Source organism: Drosophila serrata, unplaced genomic scaffold (genome assembly GCF_035046125.1).
Source record: "Drosophila serrata isolate PLE 108 unplaced genomic scaffold, ASM3504612v1 contig_165, whole genome shotgun sequence".
In the NCBI taxonomy this organism is placed as follows: Eukaryota; Metazoa; Arthropoda; class Insecta; order Diptera; family Drosophilidae; genus Drosophila; species Drosophila serrata.
This window is the reverse complement of record NW_028257063.1, coordinates 3,469,958-3,488,338: the sequence shown is the minus strand read 5'-3', so window position 1 is coordinate 3,488,338 and position 18,381 is coordinate 3,469,958. Positions and strand designations below refer to the sequence as shown.

At 38.9% G+C, this 18,381-nt stretch overlaps 2 protein-coding genes and 1 long non-coding RNA gene across 10 annotated transcripts in view; 2 read left to right on the top strand and 1 right to left on the bottom strand.

Annotated features, from left to right (window-relative positions):
* The window catches only part of LOC110177087 (uncharacterized), an 89,820-nt gene that overhangs the window by 20,381 nt on the left and 51,058 nt on the right, over window positions 1-18,381 (top strand). For 2 of the 8 annotated variants that reach the window (XM_020943614.2, XM_086827165.1), the window contains exons 3-7: window positions 87-780; window positions 862-967; window positions 1,163-1,300; window positions 4,744-4,819; window positions 4,890-5,019. In XM_020943614.2, coding sequence (XP_020799273.2) covers window positions 87-780; window positions 862-967; window positions 1,163-1,300; window positions 4,744-4,819; window positions 4,890-5,019 — 1,144 coding nt within the window. Of the gene's footprint in view, window positions 1-86; window positions 781-861; window positions 968-1,162; window positions 1,301-4,743; window positions 4,820-4,889; window positions 5,020-15,740; window positions 16,120-16,297; window positions 16,863-18,381 lie in introns of those variants that run through there. The other 6 variants (XM_086827166.1, XM_086827167.1, XR_015270423.1 and 3 more) reach the window with 5 other exon arrangements.
* LOC110177089 (uncharacterized) lies at window positions 13,583-13,945 on the top strand. Its single transcript, XM_020943617.2, has 2 exons — window positions 13,583-13,651; window positions 13,713-13,945. Exons 1-2 carry the CDS (start codon window positions 13,598-13,600, stop codon window positions 13,845-13,847), a joined length of 189 nt encoding a protein of 62 aa, XP_020799276.1. The 5' UTR covers window positions 13,583-13,597; the 3' UTR covers window positions 13,848-13,945.
* Window positions 14,677-15,481, bottom strand: LOC147644518 (uncharacterized). The gene is made up of 2 exons (XR_015270428.1): window positions 15,299-15,481; window positions 14,677-15,233 (listed from the first exon to the last, which is right to left on the bottom strand). It is a non-coding gene; the product is annotated as an uncharacterized LOC147644518 (long non-coding RNA).

The following is an 18,381-nucleotide window of genomic DNA, read 5'->3' as shown; positions in this document are numbered from 1 at the left end:
TGTACTAGGAAATTGGGAAAATTAAGAAAATTAAATGTTCTTGATCTTAAAATCCCATCTTTATCCTTTTACCTTTACCCCCGCAGCGCCTGCACATCAATGTTCCCTCCAGCCTGGCCAAAACCCCGCAGCAGCCTTTGCAGTTGCAACAGCAACCCCATGTGGCCTTGGACATTGAGACGCTGCCTGCTCCGCTTCCACAGCGTCGTCGTCTTCTGCCCAAGCAGTTATCCTGCACGGAAAGCGGAGGAGGAGCCGGTGAGTTTGGTGTGGCTGGTGGAGTCGGTGGAGCGGAGGCCTACTCCCGCTACTTTTCACGCCAGAACACCTCGGAGGATAGTGCCAATGTGACAGTGAGCACGGTGCTGGCCCAGAGTGATTCCCAGTCTTTGCATGCCACGCCCAGCTATGCCAACACGCCTCCGGCGATGGCAAGAGACCTCATTGGAAGTCAAGAGAGACGCAAGTCGCGAAGCACAGGACTGCTGGCCGGACGCCCGCCTGTAGGATCCACAGATGTGGTCATTGCCATGGATGGAGGAGTACCTGGGCCAAGCGGTAGAACTGGGGGAACCCGAACCCTGCTGCCCGACAAGCTGCACCGGATGACTTCAACCTCGACGGGGTCCAGTGTGGCAGCCACCGGCTGCTGTAGTTCGGCCAAACCCAAGGAGAGACCCAGTGAAGTCTTCAGGCCCACAATGCCATCCTCCGCGGCCACGACAACGGCCCAGAGCACGGGCAGTGATGACGAGTACCGGCGACGGAAACGGAAGTACAGTAAGTGGCAGCCATCGAGAGATGCCATCAGAGGTTCCTCAATCATTTATATGTATATTTCGATTCTCCCCAATTTCACAGAGCGCCATCATCGCTGCTCGGATCCTGCCTTGGTCTATCCCACGCCCAGTGGCCTCCAGCACTATGTGCATGTGCTTGGCATCCATCCGGACACACAGCAGCCCATGTAAGTTCGTGCTCAAGAGGAGGTTGTTATTGAAAGAAATTTATATTTACTTATATTATTATTCAGTTATTATTTACTATATTTAATTCAAAATGTATTTTGCCTTACAAAAATGACAACAATTGTAGTTTCTTTCAATGTGCAACCTATTTGCCAGGACCTTTTTAACCCGCTAATGTGATTTATTATCCCCAGACAATGCCCGTACGGCGAGGATTCGCCCTGTGACCTGCAGCTGGACATGGACCTGGATCTGGACACAGATGGCGATAAAATCGACGACCTTGAGCAGATGGTCCCCAGTGGTCATCAGCGGCATCGCCGAAAGCATCGGTGAGTGGTGGTTTTCTCTTCCTCCCATCCCTGGCATCCCTTTGAGCCCGCCAAGACACAGTGTCCTTGATCCGTTCGGGCACCAAAATCGGCTTGAGTTGAGTAATGATCGAACGGGGTGGATATAAATAATCGGGCATTTCGGTTGGCCCGGCTGATGGATGAATGGTGGCCCAGTTGGACAGCCAGGACAGCTAGGACACTTTGGACAGGTGCAGCAAACAAAGGACGGCGATGGCCTTGCGCTGCACTAATAAATGTCCTGCCGATTGGCGGCGATTGTGATTGCCAAATATGTCCTAATGCGTTGCCTCCACGACTCCTGCCCATCCACCGCTTTTCTCTCCCGGGAGCTGGGGAGCTTGGCGTGACGTTGAGCAGACAAAAATTGATTGACAAGCTTTGTGCGACTATTTTGGGTGGTGTAGGTGGGTGAGGCTTTAGTGGGTGGTGGTCGTGGCTCACAATGGCATTGACTGTCAGCAGGACGATGTCTGATGTTGTTTCTGCCGCAGCTCTCTCTCTCTCTCGTTTTTTTGTTTCGTTTCGTTCTGCCATTGCCAGGAGCAACTTCCGTTGCAAAAGCATCAGGAGGAGCAACAGCAACAGCAACAGCAGGAGCAGGATGAGGAGGAGCAAAAGGAGGACCAGGTGGTCGGTTTTGAAGGGGTGGAGGGGTGGCTTTGGTGTAGGGGAAATTGCGGCAGCTTTGTAATGCGGAAGTTTTGCAAAACCCAAACGGAAATAGAGCAAATATGTTTAAGCTTCTGTTGCAGGTAGAAGAGGTACGAGGAGCTCTCACATATGTGGCAGAGGCAGCGGGTTTTTGGGGAGGAAACTAAACAGATTAATGTGCAAACATTTCTGCTAGAAATAATCATTAAATGGCATTAGGCAAGGCAATGCCAACTCACTGAAACTCAATTTCCTTTTATAAGCATTTCATAAATGTAGCTAGCCTTCAAGGTATTTATTTCAAGACAAGCACAAAAAAAAAAAATCAATTTAGGTTGTGTTATTTAAGGCTTCAGGGTAGTAGGAGTGTCTTTAGTTTAAATATTTAATTTGTGTTGTGTTTTTTGGGTTCTTATTTCATTATTCTTAAACTAACTTCGGCACACCGATGTTTGTATAGTTATGTAAAAAAAGTTATGTTTATTTTATATATACCGTTTTGCATTTTCCTCTATTTTTAACGATCGTTTGTATGGCAGCTAAATGATATAGTACGTAGTCCGAAGTCCGTAAACATTTACACAAAATTCTAGTTTTATTTATAATGACTAAATATTAAATTTTATAAACATCTGTTGAAAACTTGAAAGGTTATAATATTTGTTCTTAACATTTTCCGATCGTTCCTATGACGGCTATATATATATATATATATGTATACATATATAGCCCACCGATTTGCCATGCTCCAACTTATATAGTAGTAAAATTATGTAGACGAATAACTCCATAGTTTCAGTCAAATAGCTTAAATTTGTTCCAAAACAAATCTCGCACATCTGTGCATATAATTCCCAACTGGTTCTAACATCCCCAGAACGAAGTGACTGCTGCCGGCCAAGTACATGAAAGGTGTTGTGTTACAAAAAGTGCAAGTCATTGTTGATTAGTGTTCAAAGTTAGTCACTGATTATTCTTACTTACTGGTCATAGATACTTACTGATCATAGTTACTTACTAGTCAGAGTTATTTACTGGTCAAAGTTACTTACGAGTCATAGATACTCACTGCTCATAATTATTTACTGACCATACTTAATTACTGGTCATAGTTAATTACTAATCATAGTTCTGCAAATCGTCCTATTGTTCCTATGCCAGCTATATATATGTATATATGAATATTGTTCACCGATTCGACATGCTTCGATTTATAAGCTTGTAAAATTATATACACGAATAACTCCTTAGTTTCAGTCAAATAGCTTAAATTTGTTCCGAAACAAATCTCACACATCTGTGCATATAATTCCCAACTGGTTCTAACATCCCCGGAACGAAGTGACTGCTGCCGGCCAAGTCTCAGATATGTGTTGTGATACAAAAGTTGCAAGTCATTGTTTATTAGTGTTCAAAGTTAGTCACTGATTATACTTACTAGTCATAGATACTTACAGATCATAGTTTTACTTACTAGTCAGAGTTACTTACTGATCAGAGTTACTTACTGGTCAGAGTTACTTACTGCTCATAGATGCTCACTGCTCATAATTAATTACTGATCATACTTAATTACTAATCATAGTTCTATACATCGTCCGATTGTTCCTATATCAGCTATATATATGTATATATATAGTCCACCGATTTGCCATGCTCCGACTTATATAGTAATTAAATTATATAGAAGAATAACTTCATAGTTTCAGTCAAATAGCTTAAATTTGTTCCAAAACAAATCTCGCACATCTGTGCATATGATTCTCAACTGGTTCTAACATCCCAGGAACGAAGTGACTGCTGCCGGCCAAGTACCAGATATGTGTTGTGATACAAAAAGTGCAAGTCATTGTTTACTAGTGTTCAAAGTTATTAACTGATTATACTTACTTACTGGTCATAGATACTTACTGAATATAGTTACTTACTAGTCAGAGTTACTTAATGATCAGAGTTAATTGATGCTCATTCTTAGTTTTTGCTCTTATTTACTTACTGGTCAGAGATACTTACTGCTCATAGATACTTCATACTTAATTACTGGTCATAGTTAATTACTAATCACAGTTCTACAAATCGTCCGATTGTTCCTATGTCAGCTATATATATATATATGTATATATATAGTCTACCGATTCGCCATGCTCCGACTTATATAGTAGTTAAATTATATTGAAGAATAACTCCATAGTTTCGGTAAAATATCTTAAATTTGTGCCAAAACAAATCTCGCACATCTGTGCATATAATTCCCAACTGGTTCTAACATCCCCGGAACGAAGTGACTGCTGGCGGCCAAGTCTCAGATATGTGTTATGATACAAAAGTTGCAAGTCATTGTTTATTAGTGTTCAAAGTTAGTCACTGATTATACTTACTTACTGGTCATAGATACTTACTGATCATAGATAATTACTGATCAGCGTTACTTAATGATCATAGTTAATTGATGCTCATTCTTAGTTATTGCTCTTATTTACTTACTGGTCAGAGATACTTACTGCTCATAGATACTTACTGATCGTAGTTACTTATTTTTTATTGATACTTACTGATAACTGAAATTATAAAATCCTGCAAGGTTATAAAAAGACCTTTTATGAGAATAAAATTAAACTGTTGTGAGGTACAAATAACCTCAGATTTTGTTAAGAAAGGCAGAAGATTTCCCTATCTAATCTATTTACCTTCCTATATTATAAATAAGAAATCCCAAAAACTACTTTATACCCTTAAATAATAATACTTTTTAATATCTCCCTCCGCAGACATCGTCACAAAAAGCGGCATCGGCACAAAAAACCAAAAATTCTGGTACAGGACTTGGACACAGAGGTTGTTAAGGTAACAATTGCATTGCAACCAATTTTAGTAATATAATTTCCCCCCTTAAATACCAATCCCCTCCCTCCAGGTGATCGATCCTCATGATCTGTCACAGCGTGCCCGCTGGACAATAATAGCCACCGCCTGTTTGTTGCTGCTCATGTGCCTCATGCTAATCGGTGTTACTTTACGAATGGCTCCGATCATCGATGATATGGGTGAGTCCATTTAATAATTTTATATATTATTCATTGAGTGTATAAGTGTATTTCCCCTGAACCAAAATGCTTATAGTATATTATTACCCGCCTGCCTTGCAGTCCCCCTCAATTATCCTCTCAGTTTAGATCTTAAGCGAACGTAACTCTAATGGAACAAGTTATCAGGCATTAACATTATGATATACATATTATATATGCAACATTTAAACATATAAAGTGCGCCTCGTTATTATCCTTGAATCGCTGCAGTACAGACATTGTAAATATATGCATTATCTGTTGGCACACATCGATATTTATATATACATATATAGACAGTATTATCCCAATCGATAAAGATGCCAATCACATATCTAATGCCATGTGTACTGTGTTTTGTTTCGTTATATTTCAATTATAGAAAACCTAACGAAATGTAAGTACAAGCACAAAAAAACAAATTAAAAGAAAAATGATTGTTACTAGAACTTCGGAGAATCGAAGTTTGGGGAGAATTATGCAAATTATTTAATTAAATTATTTAAGATATAAGAATTTATTAGATTAATAGAAAGGATATGTTAAAAGAGTCGGAAATCCCAATCTCAATTTATGTAGCATACTTTTATGGGCTTTTGAAGAAAAAACCGTTTTTGCAGAGTTTTCCTATTAAATTTTTTTATGATTGTGTTTAAATGTTTATAGTGTTTTTATGGCATCCCCTTTTTTAAGGACTGCCATGTGTTTTGCTGTTAGAAAAAGCTTTACTGTTATTTTATGGATAGCCTATGGAAAGGCTTTTCCAAAAAAGCTCTCGCTTAGCTTGTGTTATATTTTCCGGACATGGCTTTAAGTTTGTGAAAATGCAAAAGCTTTGAGCTTGAGTTTATTTTTCTTTGATTTTCGGGGGAAAAACTTGAGTCAGCTTGACGAGTGAAGCTTCACCGTTTTCCACTCAAACTCAATGACGTCCTGGGCCCCGCGTAACGACCTCCCTCGTAAGGATCTCCTGCTGCGTTTATGTGTGCCATTGTGTTGCATAACAACGCAGTAACGGATGCGGAACTAGGACACAGTGTATCACATGTTGCATCTCACACAGATACCAATGCAGGGCTGGGCTTTGGCAATGGTATTGGTTTCCCTACTACTCCAGTAAGGACCTCTATGTGTGGCTGTGTGTGTCTGTGTGTTTCTGTGTTTTTGGCATAGATTTTGCGAGCTGCTTGATTTGCGTTGCTGTTGATGTTGATTTTGATGGGTCCACCCTTTGCATCCTGCAATCCCGACACCCCCGCCGTAATTATCAATCATCAATCATGCATGCCTTGGCTCACCTTCATTAGAGTGGAGAGCAAAATAATTAGATGTTGATTAGAGCCTCCTTGGTAGCCCCATTAACTCCTTGGAATCCTGTTCACCCACGCTTGTGTTGAATGCAGGATTCCCTGCTGGAATTCAGTGAAATGTCAACAAGCAGCTGCGACTCCTGTTCCTGGCCGTAGTTTTTGGTCCTGGTTATAGTTTCGTAAGTACTCTCCTGAAACGCTTTCCAAGGCGACGCACTTAATCGGCAACCACGTTGGTGGCAACACAATGGGGCTCACCACGGCGTGACAGGGCCTGGTTAAAACTAATTTGTGTGTGTTGGCCCGGTGGGATACAGTGGGTCAAAAGAGACAGGGATATCCGAGGAATTTTCTTAGCATAATAACTTAAATCTTTTGGGGATTTTTATCAATTTTAAATATATATAAAATGTGTGGAAATGGGGTTTCAAAGCTATGATTGGATTATAAAATAATCCTACGTTTAGGTTCTCTGCTTTTAAATATTTCTTAGTTCTTAAGTTGCTTATTAAAGATTTCAATTGATTATCTTCACTTTTCCCAAAAGCCTTGAGCATCTTTTACAAATTATTATTGCACTTTCAGTGGCTTAGCTAGACTAGTTTTGCTTTATCTTTTCCAACCCAGACATCATTATGATTCAAAACACATTGGACTTTAAGCTGACTTAATGTGTTTGAGGTTTTAGAGTTCCAGGGAAATGCTCTGTACAGCAAACAGACACAGAAAAAGCAGCCTTGAAAGGGAAGTAGAAATGGTAACAGCGCAACTTAAGCCTTGACAGAGAAATGCAATACCCAAATATACTTAACAGGTTTTCTTTTTCTACAAAAGGAAAACCGAAAGCTTTGAAATTGAAGAGATTGATTAAACATTCCCTTAAGGGAACATGCTTTTGAGTCTTGGAAATTACAAGAAATTATTCATCTACTTTGTTAAGTTTCAATTATAACTAATTCGAGACTCGCTTAGACTAGACATGTGCAACTATTTACCTGTTTCTGTTGGTAAATCCTTCAACCATCTGTTGAGGTGATGCACCTGTAAGTTTTCCCACAAAAACAAAGCATATACTAATCAGATTAAGTGTTTAAATGTGAGATTATGGTAGGAAAAAGCTACAAGTTTCTAGGTAAATGCTATAACCAAGAAGATAACTAAATATTTAAATGGAAATTGCGGTCTAAACGAAACAAGGGCAATAAAAAGAAATCGTTTTTTTCCTCCACCATTAGAAATAAATATAAAATTGCAGTTCCAAGGAATGGAATAATGGTTTTGTAAGGTGTTCCACACCACAGTCCACGTGGCAGGCGCTAACTGTGGCATGCACGAGCGAGCACTCCTGGCCAAAATGGCGGCCACATCCTCCTCATCTCGTACACATTCTCTCTCCAGCAGCTTTTCCTGAGCGGAAAATGTGGAATGCAGGCAGCTATGCATTTCTTAGACCAAATCAGCGACCATGACAAAGCAGCTCAGCAACCCTGCTGTTTGTCTTTGCTTTTGTCCTGGCACTCAAAGCGGTCGAAAAGAAAAGGGAAAGAAAACTCGAGATGGTTCCTGGTAGCTGCACCGCTCCTCAAAGCAGCTGATGACGTCGAAGACGCTCTTCGACCCGGCGAAAAAGTTTTTCCACTATGCACGCAATTTCCTCGGGAAGAGCCATAGTTTGTTGCTTCTGCTGCTGTTGGGTGCGGGTGGCTTGTTTCTGTTGTCTTTGCAAGTTTTCCATGCACAGAGACAAAAGAGTATATAGATAATTACATTAGTCTTTCTATAGCATGTTGAATATTTAGGGGCTTATAGGGGGAAGATTTCCATAAATATTCATACTTCAATTTGTGGGATTTTCAAAATGATTGCAGGGGGTCTTTGTCGACTATTTTGGAGATATTGAATTTTTATTTTGGGGTATCTGATTATAATATACTATTCCTAAAGGAAAGGAAAACTTAACAACACCTTGAACAAATAATTATTAGTGTTTTTAAACTAAGTAAATTATTAATAAATATGAAAATCTTACTATAAATGATTGTAATCTAATAACCTAATAACTTGAAAATGATAAATAAATTAAAATTAGATTGTTAAACAATCAGTAAAAGATATACAGAACATGATATAGGTGTTTATACATCAATATTATTTGATTAATATAGAATGGCTCTAACTTAGTAAAAGAATATTTAAAATGTTGAAAATATGTAAATAACTTAAGTATAGAACATGAAACATACCAAAAAGTGGCGGTAATCTTATAAAATAATAATTAAAATACTAGAAAATTCAGGGTATTTCTACATAAACTCATTCTGAATATATAATTCTTTGCATACTTAAAAACATTTTATTTTAAAAAGGTAAATGAAGTCTTAGTGTCACCTTGCTTTGTGACAACTTAATTTAATCTGTGTATAATATATTAGTATATATTGTCTTTTAAGATTGGTAAAATTGTGTCTATAATAAAGTTATAGATTCTATTACTTTTTTTTTATGAAGAAAAATCGCATTTCTCTTTATAGAAACCCTTCAAAGTCTAGTCATGATTTCATTACACTCCTTAGCTATTTTCTTATCATTTTTAGTCAAAAGTAGTTGGAAAATAATGACTAATTTCGCTAGATGTTGATTTTTCCCAGCGTTGCAAGTTTTTTCGGTGATGTTTTTGCATTTTTGTACCGCCCAAAGGCAGCAAGGCAGCGGCATCAGCGGGCGCGTTGTCATTTTTGGGACTTGGCGCTGGATGTTGTTTTCATTACTTTGCCGCACGAAACAAATGCGCATAGTTGCCGTCAGTTATTATCCACTTGCAGCGGCACTTTGTGGCAGCCACCACCACCATCATGTCACCATTTCCACCGGGGAGTTCGCGGCAACAATGCGCCCCCCTGTCCCCCTTCCCCCTTCCCCCTTTCCGAGTTTTTGGCCAGAACGCGCGTTTTCTTTTCGCTTTGGCTTTGGCTTTTTGGAGCTGGCTTAATCAACACGACGACGTTACAGCGAGCCACAAAAGGCATTCCAATTGCCCAGGCTCAGGCCTGGGTTCTAGGTACCAGGACCTGGGTCCATGGACACCAGCCTCGTCCTCGTCCTCGCTCCTCCCTCCTCTCGCCTACCCAAACCCTATATCCTATCCTCTCCTACTTCTCTCGGCCGCAAGTATTTCTGGGACCAAATTATTTCCATAGCTTTAGCTTAAAAGCTGAAAATGCCGCTGCCCCTCTGGCGCTGGCAAAGAATTAAAAATATTTACAGTATTTTCCAACACACACACAGCAGCATAAAAAAAAAATAAAAAACATAAAAAATAAAAACAAAAAAATTATACAACAAGGAACGCATGAAACTTGGACGAGAGAGCGAGCATGAGACAAAGGAAATGTCATCTCTGTGTGTGTGTGTGTGTTGATGTTACCACAAGGAGCGAAAAAATGCAAAGCATTCCAAACAAATATGATAAGCATAATTCTTAGGAGGAGTAGGATCTAGACCAGATAGAACTTTGTCATTTTCATTTTCCCCACTCTACAAATTGAAGGGGAAAACCACAAGCAAATATCGACAGCTTCACACACACAAAGGCTTATGCCATCCGCCATGGCCAAGGGATTAAGGCTGCCCGAACTTTTCATGATTAATGATGCTTTAGGAAAAGTTGCCCAGAATTTTCCTACCATTTTCCTATCCTACCAATGCGGCGTTTGTGTGTGTTTTGTTTCAGTGTCGACTGTCGGCAGTCATCACATCATTTCAAAGCGATTTCCTTAATGATTGCCCCAATGGTTTGTGGGTTTTCCAAATAGTTTTCCCGCCCCCGCCCCCGCCCCCGCTCCGTTGCATAGTTGATTTAATCAGAGTAAAGCTACGAAAGGCTGCACCGAAGGAGAGTAATCTAACAGCATTTAGAGCAATGCGCTTTTTAATAGACCAAAAACCAAAAAACCCCAAAAAAAAGAAAAAAGAAAATCTAAAAAAAACCCCCCTCTTGACTTGGGGAAATGGGCTTGACTTAATTGCCGCTAGCCAGGCGAAAAGTGAAAAGTGAAATGCGAAATGGCAGAAATACTCGTGCCGAGACAGGCTCCTCTGGTTGCTCTTGCCAGAAATTAAATTGGCCATGTTTAAACAGCAAATTTGGACAAAATTAGGCGGGCCTTTATCATCATTTAGAGAGAGAGGGAGAGAGACGAGGAGGTAGCCACAAAGGCGGCAAAGGCTATACAACTTGCCCCACCAGGGATTTAATTCAAAATTCAGACAGAGAGTCCGAATCCTAGTGAAATGAACCAAAGCCTAAGCCGCAGCCGCAGCCATTTGAGGTGATGTTTTTTGGGAGGTTGAGTGGGTGAACATTTAATACCCTGTAATAACCACTAACTGAAAGTGAATATTCTGAAACACACACCAAATATGAGTTCCCTTCCATCAGTTCCCCGGAATCCGTAATGAGATGAGGATAACTTACGCAAATATTTGGCAATTATCTAGTTTCGGTTTTTGCAACAAAGCTTCCGCCGAGTGCAGAAGTTGAACCAGGACTCGGGGCAGGACTCGGGGCAGGAGCAGGACCACGACCCACTCTCTCTCTCTACGTAGTTTCCGCACCGGCATTATTTTAATGACTGAACATTGCTGCAAATTAGTCAAAACAAAAAAGTTGCTGGTGCGAATAAGAGTGCTGGGGTAGAACAAAAAAATATGAGGGAAAATTATGTCTTACAGAGATAGATGACCAATGGAATACTCTAAAGTTTGAATAAGGAATTTATATTTATTGAGAAGGTTAAGAAAAGTATGAGGTATTTAGAAAGATAGATAGAGACAAAAGCATTTGTTTTGGTTCTGGCAAAGAGGTTCTCATCAGTAACTACTATGTGCTTCTTATTTTAAATTCTGCCTATTTAATAACTTATTTGTTAAGTAGGAAATCACTCTTAATACATTGATTTGCTAAAGGAACTGAACTCAATTATTTAACAATTCAAAACAAACCTTTATTGACTCAATAAGCATCCTTTTATTCATTTAGTTTTCCTACTAAACTTCTTTAAATATATATATCCCACTCAAATGCCATCAAAAACATCAATTTCAATTAGAAAAGGATCAGCTTTAAAATATATATATATATATAAACGTACTTATATAATTGTCTAAGATGAGCAGACAACTTCAAATACCCCATCCTAAAAGGATATCCGTCATAAATGTTGACTGCCACATCCTGGTCCCTGGTCTTGGTCTTCGTTCTGCTCCTGCTCCTGCTCCTGCTCCTGCTCCTGCTCCTGCTCCTGCTCCTGCTCCTGCTCCTGCTCCTCCTCCTCCTCCTCCTCCTCCTCCTCCTCCTCCTCCTCCTCATCCTGATCCTTCTCCTCCTTCTCGTCCTTGCCCCATCTGTGGAAAGTTGAGTGGGCATCGGGCGTGTCAAAAGACAAACACCAAAAAACTGCTCGCTGCGGGTCGCTCCTTTTGTGTGTGTGTCCTGTCGCTGATGCTCTGCTCTGCTCGGCTGCTTGTCCAAATGCGAGTGTCTTTTAAATACTCATTACAAAATTAATTCGGGGAAAAGTTTGATAAAAATCCTATTATAAACATAAATAAATAGGCTGGCTGGCTGGCTGGCTGGCAGGGCCAAAAAGGACAAAGCGCTGAGACTGAGCAAACATTGGTGAGTAACCAAACTGGGAAAACTGGGCGTTGTCAAGGAGGAAGCGGGGGGCGGGAAAGTGGGCGTGGCAGCAGAATCTCTGAAAGGTAGTAGTGGCAAAGTCAAAGTCAAACAATGAGCCAGCCAGCCAGCTGTAAGGGACTAGGGAGAGCTGAGGAGACTTCATTAGTGCTCATCCAGAATGTATGCTGGTGTCGTCTTGGTCTTGGTCTTGGTTCCAGGGTCCTGGATCCTGGATCCTGCTCTTTATATTCTACCTACACCCTTGATATCCTTTACTTGCTAGAAGGATATATAGTATTATGACTCTTTGCCACGGTTTATACTGCTGTTCATTCCGCGGCCAAAGGCATATTCAATATTCATATTTTTGCCGCCACAAGAGCATTTATTACCAAACGAATACAGTCTTGACAGGTGCACAGGTAGAAAAAAGGTAAAAGTTTTTGGTTTATAGAGAGGAAGGAATTTAATATAAAAGTGGATATCATATTGGCTTACTTGTTATGGTAAAAAGTAGCTTTTATTTATTAAAATTTATATTTAAACTATCTTTATCTTTGCTAAAATTATATTTTATGTGACTATAACTTATTGGAAACATTTACCTCTATAAAAAACTATATAAAATCTATAAAAAACAGTCAAGAACCATAAGTTTTTCCCATGAAGCTATATACAGTCTCCCCTGTGACCACACATGGCAGGTGGTTCTAGGAGGGGCAGACTTTTTCGCCTCTTTCGCCTTTTGTTGAACTAACAAGTCTTGTTGCTGTTTGGCCAACGTTTGGCAAAATTTAATCTCAAACTGAAACCGAAGACATTTTGCCAGTCAACTCGCCGAAAAATGTTGAGCGAAATTGCTTTGCCCGAGACCGTGGTGGCCCCAAGGTGATTTGCATAGCGTACAGGTGAGTGAGAGGAGCAAGTGGGTGCTACTCGGGTTACCTTTTGCAAAAACGTAAGGTAATGTCAGCAGCCTGAGTGGCATGTATATACACGAGCCTCAAAAATAGAAAATCCTACAAAATCGAGCTTAAATAATGGATAAATTTACACAGCCTAGACAAACACGATCAAAATATAATAATGCCAGGAATTAATTGCTTGCATGGCAAAGGTTGTGAAGTATTTAGAGAGTGTGTGCGCTTGGCACAAGTCAATTTTGGAGAGAATAAAAGATTAGAACAAAGAAAAGTATAGTAGGGTTTAGAGGGAAATTAATTATTCTGGGGTTTGGAAAGGTTTTATAGTTATTATACAACCAATGTACTATACAAAATTAAACAATTAAGCTGGCAAAATTACAAAACTTTGTAAACAACCATGTGAACATATTTTTTACTTTCCACAAAACCCTTAACTCTACATCTCACAAATTAATTTCCCATTAAATTAATCTAACTACTTGATAGTTACAAACATGCAATTAAGAAATTATAAATCAGATTAGAAATGAAAACAAAATTATATTACAAATTGTTTTGTGAGGCTTCCCTGCTAATTGCTTTGATTTTCAGAGCTATAAAAGCTCTCAGCCAGGTGACAATATTTCAGTTACAACTTCAACATGAAGCAGTTTGCATTGTTCAGCATTTTCCTCTTGATTCTGGTTGTGGGATTGGTAAGACATATATAGCAAGTACAGGACTCCAATAAGGAAATACCAATACCCTTTTTACCAGGCCCAGCTGCCCCAGCAGGTTGCTGCCCAGGGCCAGAATGGACAACCACATGGACACCCGATGCCGCCAAATGGCAATGGAAATGGCAACCAGCAGCAGGATGGACAAGGTCAAAATGGGCAAAACAACAACTAGGATTTGGAGGGGATACACCTCCTCCTCCTCCTTCTCCCTGTACTGGCCACAGTTTTCCAGTATCCTTAAATAAAAAGTTTCTTTAGCAAAAGCAGAAACTAGATTTCTTTAAATTACTAGAAAATGGAGCATTTAAAGTGGGGAATTCCCTCTATCAATCCTAGTTTCTAGATCATAATGGTTCAGTTTATATGAGTAGAGAAAAAAACACAGGGTTTGTTTTAAACAAGTTTTGACCAGCTTTATTGTTGAAAAATTGTTATAACTTTTTTTTTTTGTATTACATTTTTTGTTGTAGTCATCTCTTTACCGGCTTTTGTGTATTTCCACTCTGTCTGGGCCAAGCCAAGTTGGCAAACTTTATTAATAAAGTGCACAAATTATGAGCATGAGTTCCTCATGCCACACGAACATGGCCCTAGGTCCGTTTCGCTCTAGAAGGGGTTTTCCACAAAGCGTGCAACTTCTTCAGCGACTTGTGTTCTACATTTTCTGAAAATGCAAATGCTTATTACTCATGGCAAAAAGAAAATGAAGCTGAACTCAGATGTGCCGCCAGGCAATGTATAATTGCATTACGTCGACTAGAAGACTGAGTAGACTTGGAGACTGCACTCAAAGTCCCCGGAAAACCCTTTGTCCGTCTCCTCTGTCTGTTATTCTCTACTCTATTTTTTATTTTTTATTTTTTGTAGTAAAAAAAAAAACACCTTCTAAGCCGGTCTCTTCTTTGGCAACTTCGATGCAGCCATGTGTGAATGCACCTTGGAGAGTAACCGAAAAAGTTATGCTATCGCTATCAGTCAAAAGAGGGGAGTGGGTTGGAGTAGGGGTTAAGAACACTCTAAAAAATAGGTTTTACTTGGAAATTTTATTTTTAACACGTTTTTGAACAATTTTTTAAAAGGTAAATTCATCAGTTTATTATACCATTAATAAGTACACTCTAGGGAACTTAAATCGCTTATTTTTAGGCACTCTTTAAAGTGATTTAACAACATACTTAGCAAAAAACAATAATTCACAGGTCTTACTGCATTTTTTGAAACAGAATAAAGTGTTTTAAATATACTATGCAATGTTTAAAACAAAATAAAATCATTTTTGCGGTTCTAAAGATCCAAAGAAAATGTCTTTATACGTCTAGATATTATATGATACTTTTATGATATTATTTTGGGTTCAAAATATAACCTTTTAAAAGGGTTTCGAAGGATAAATACAAATATATTTTTATGCTGTTAAAATTCCTACAGAAAGTATATTAATTTCAAATTTTAATATATTACAAGGTCCTAAAAATAAATCTGGGGTAGGAAAAGTAGAGAGATCCCGAGGGTTCCAAGGAATTTATGATCCCTAAATATTATTTAACCATTTCTTGCTCTGTAAAATAAGAAAGTTGAAACAAGCTTCGCGTCCTCAATTACCAAATGCTGATGAAAACTCACGGCTAAGCTGAAAGGCGGCTGGAGAATAGCGAACGAAGCGCATTCCCTTTGTTCGATGGCAAAGTAATACATATCTCGTCATACATAATTTCCGCTGCGAAGGATATCCAATGTTCGGGAACGAGGACGCGCATCATCAGTGGCAGGATGGCAGGATGGCAGCATGGCAGCATGGCAGGCATTGGAAGCTTCCTCGGTGGCACTTATCCTGCCCGAGACAGGGCGTAGGCAGAGAGTACAGCTTTCACTCGAATCCTTACCCACAGCAACAGCAGCGAGAGCAACACGTGACGACATGCGGCCGCGAGTGGAATTCAACGAGTTGCACTCACGCCATTTGAGTTTTTTCCCTGCGAGGGCCAACATGTTGCTTCCCGAAGTGTCACGAGTGACACGAGCAGCGAGCGAAGCGAAACCAGGAGCCGAACCGCAACGAATGCGAGTCCTTTGCGAGCCGAAGCGAAGGCGGAGCCACGAACTGATAAAGCCGCAGCTTCACTGCTGCTCTACAGGCTAGCCACTCGGTCAGTTGAACATTTTCCATGCTGTGATCAAGTTGTCTTTTCCTCTGAGCGCCGAGCGCCGTTGTGCACGCCTTGGACTTGGAACGTTTCGAAATCGGTCTCAAATATTTCAAGAAATATAAATAGTTTCGAAAAAAAATTAAATACTTAATCGAGCGACTACTAATCGAATAGGAAGAAAGAGAGAGAGAGAGTTATTACTGCAATCGCAACGAGTTTAAAGTCCGCACTTTAGCCGCGCAGCCAAGTGTGGTGGCAGGCGTGGAACGTGTCTGTGTTTTTGGCCAAGTCTAAATGGTTAGCGCAATTGTAGTGGCTGGGAAATAGGCGTGGCAGTTCTGGTGGGTGCGGCTGGCCATGTCTTCAACATGTGGCAGTTGCATTTTCCCAAAGCTGTTGCCTCTCGTTCCCCCTTAATTGCTAGAATTTTCGAAATTAGAATTTTCAAAAATTTTGGACAAATTTTCTATTGCAGCTAACCAAAAAGAAAAGAAAGAAGAAAAAAAACACCACGAGAGCAACAAAGCTAAAAAGAAAAGAAACCAATATACAAGACAAAAAAACAACAAACAAACAACAAAAAATTGTGAAACGACGGACTGACTTACATGCATTTTATTAGTAAATAACAAATATAACAAATAAAACCAACTAAATCGAATATCAATCCAATTGAAAATAAATTAAAGTATATAAACAGCCGCAAACATTTTTTGTAAAACCAAATGATTAATAAAAAAGGTTTCGCCCAGGAAAAAAGCAAACCCACACGATAGAGAGAGAGAGAGGGAGAGTGCCAATAAAAATGCATAAATAAATAAACTATGGTCAAAAAGAATTTAATTAAAAATCGACGGCAAACCAAATGAGGCAAGATAATTAAAACAGTAAGCAAACAGCTAAGAAGGAAACAATAATAATATCCTACCGCAAAATTACAAGTAAATATATTCCGTTCGATTGGAAAACGAAGAAGAAGGAGCCACCATGAAGCCAACGAAGGCCAATCCCAAGCCCGGAGTGGAACCCAAAATTGTAATGTACAAAAAAAAAAAAAACACACAAAATAAAACCCAAAAATAATTGAATTCACATTAAAAAAAAAAACACACCCACTCACTCACTCAGCTTTACCAATAAGAAAACGACACACAAAGAAATCACAAACTCATGCGACATTGCAACAAGAAAAGTGGCAGACTCATTCGCATTCCTAAGCCAAGGAAATTGTTTCTCAGAAGAAAAGTCATTTTTCAAATACAATACATCAATATATATCTATATATATTTTTTGCTTTGCACTTTTCTTGTCCGTGAGTCGCTCTTCTAAACAATTTCACATTCTTTGACATTTGCTTAAACACACACAATGGCACTTGTTATTTCCATACCATCAGCATTCATTCTGCAAAATTCTCCTTCCCATCTTTCCCTATATAGTAAGAATTTTTAGCTATGCATCCATTTACAAGCATTATTATCCTTTATAATCAGCAAATTGAGTCGAGTCAAGTCAAGACCCTGAATATCCATCAATTACAGAAATTAACCCACAGGAAATTATATATATTTTAAGCATATTGATTTACTCTCTAGTAATATTTAATTTTGTGTAATTTAGTTGCGTCCGGGTTCCGGGATCTAATGTCTAATGAATTATAATTTAATTATGCATAAAGTAATTGCAATTTTGGGGCGGTCTCTCTGTGGCAGCATCAATAATTTTAAATACTATTTGAGCTGGCAGACATAATTATGATAATTATGACTATTTAATGACCCCTATCATTTTTGGGGATTTTTAATTAAATGAAAATCCATGGAAATGCAAATGGAAATGGATTTCATCACATATTTTCTTTAAATTCTTGGTTTTCCCGTTGCTGATTGATTGCAATTTTTATAAACCACAAAATGTGTTTGTTATCATTTTTTATCCATGGCTTTTTTTTATATCTTCTGCTTAAATGAGCAATATTGCAATTATATTGACATTTAGCAGGATTTGCAGAAATTTGTCATCACGAAATGATTATAACAATGTTCACTGAGCAATTTTAAGCCCTTTTAGTTAGTAGTTTGAACTAAATGACAGGATATATTAACTTTTCAATAAGGTTTTTACAATTTTAAAGTGAAACTTTAAAACTTTTGTTTAATAATTGAAATTAATTAGTCATAGGAATTAGAAGCTATTTTTATTTGCTATAAAAAGTTTCCACATTGAATTTATAAACATTCTCGTTCCTGTTCAATTTTAATTTCCCTAAAAACATCATTAGCTGCCAGGAACTTGACTTCATTTTGATCTCTCGTGTTTTTGAACTCCACTTTTCACTAATTAAAGTCTGTTTAGTATTTCCTAAACAACATTTTCCGTTGCACTCATCAAACAAGAACAGGATATATGTAGTATGTTGGATAGTTTCCCATTATCCTCTATTTTGGTTTAATTTCCATTCAGCTCGAAGCCAAAGTTGTTGCTTGTTGCAAAACTTTGTTGAAACGAGGGTTTTTCCCATTCGCTTCGGTATATCGGGCAAAATAATGTGTGTTATC

What these genes read in the sequence shown, in the direction of transcription:
- LOC110177089 (XM_020943617.2), top strand. Translation starts at nt 13,598, where the DNA reads ATGAAGCAGTTTGCATTGTTCAGCATTTTCCTCTTGATTCTGGTTGTG. An exon ending in TGATTCTGGTTGTGGGATTG is followed by an intron (nt 13,652 to 13,712) that starts GTAAGACATATA and finishes CCTTTTTACCAG; the next exon opens with GCCCAGCTGCCCCAGCAGGT.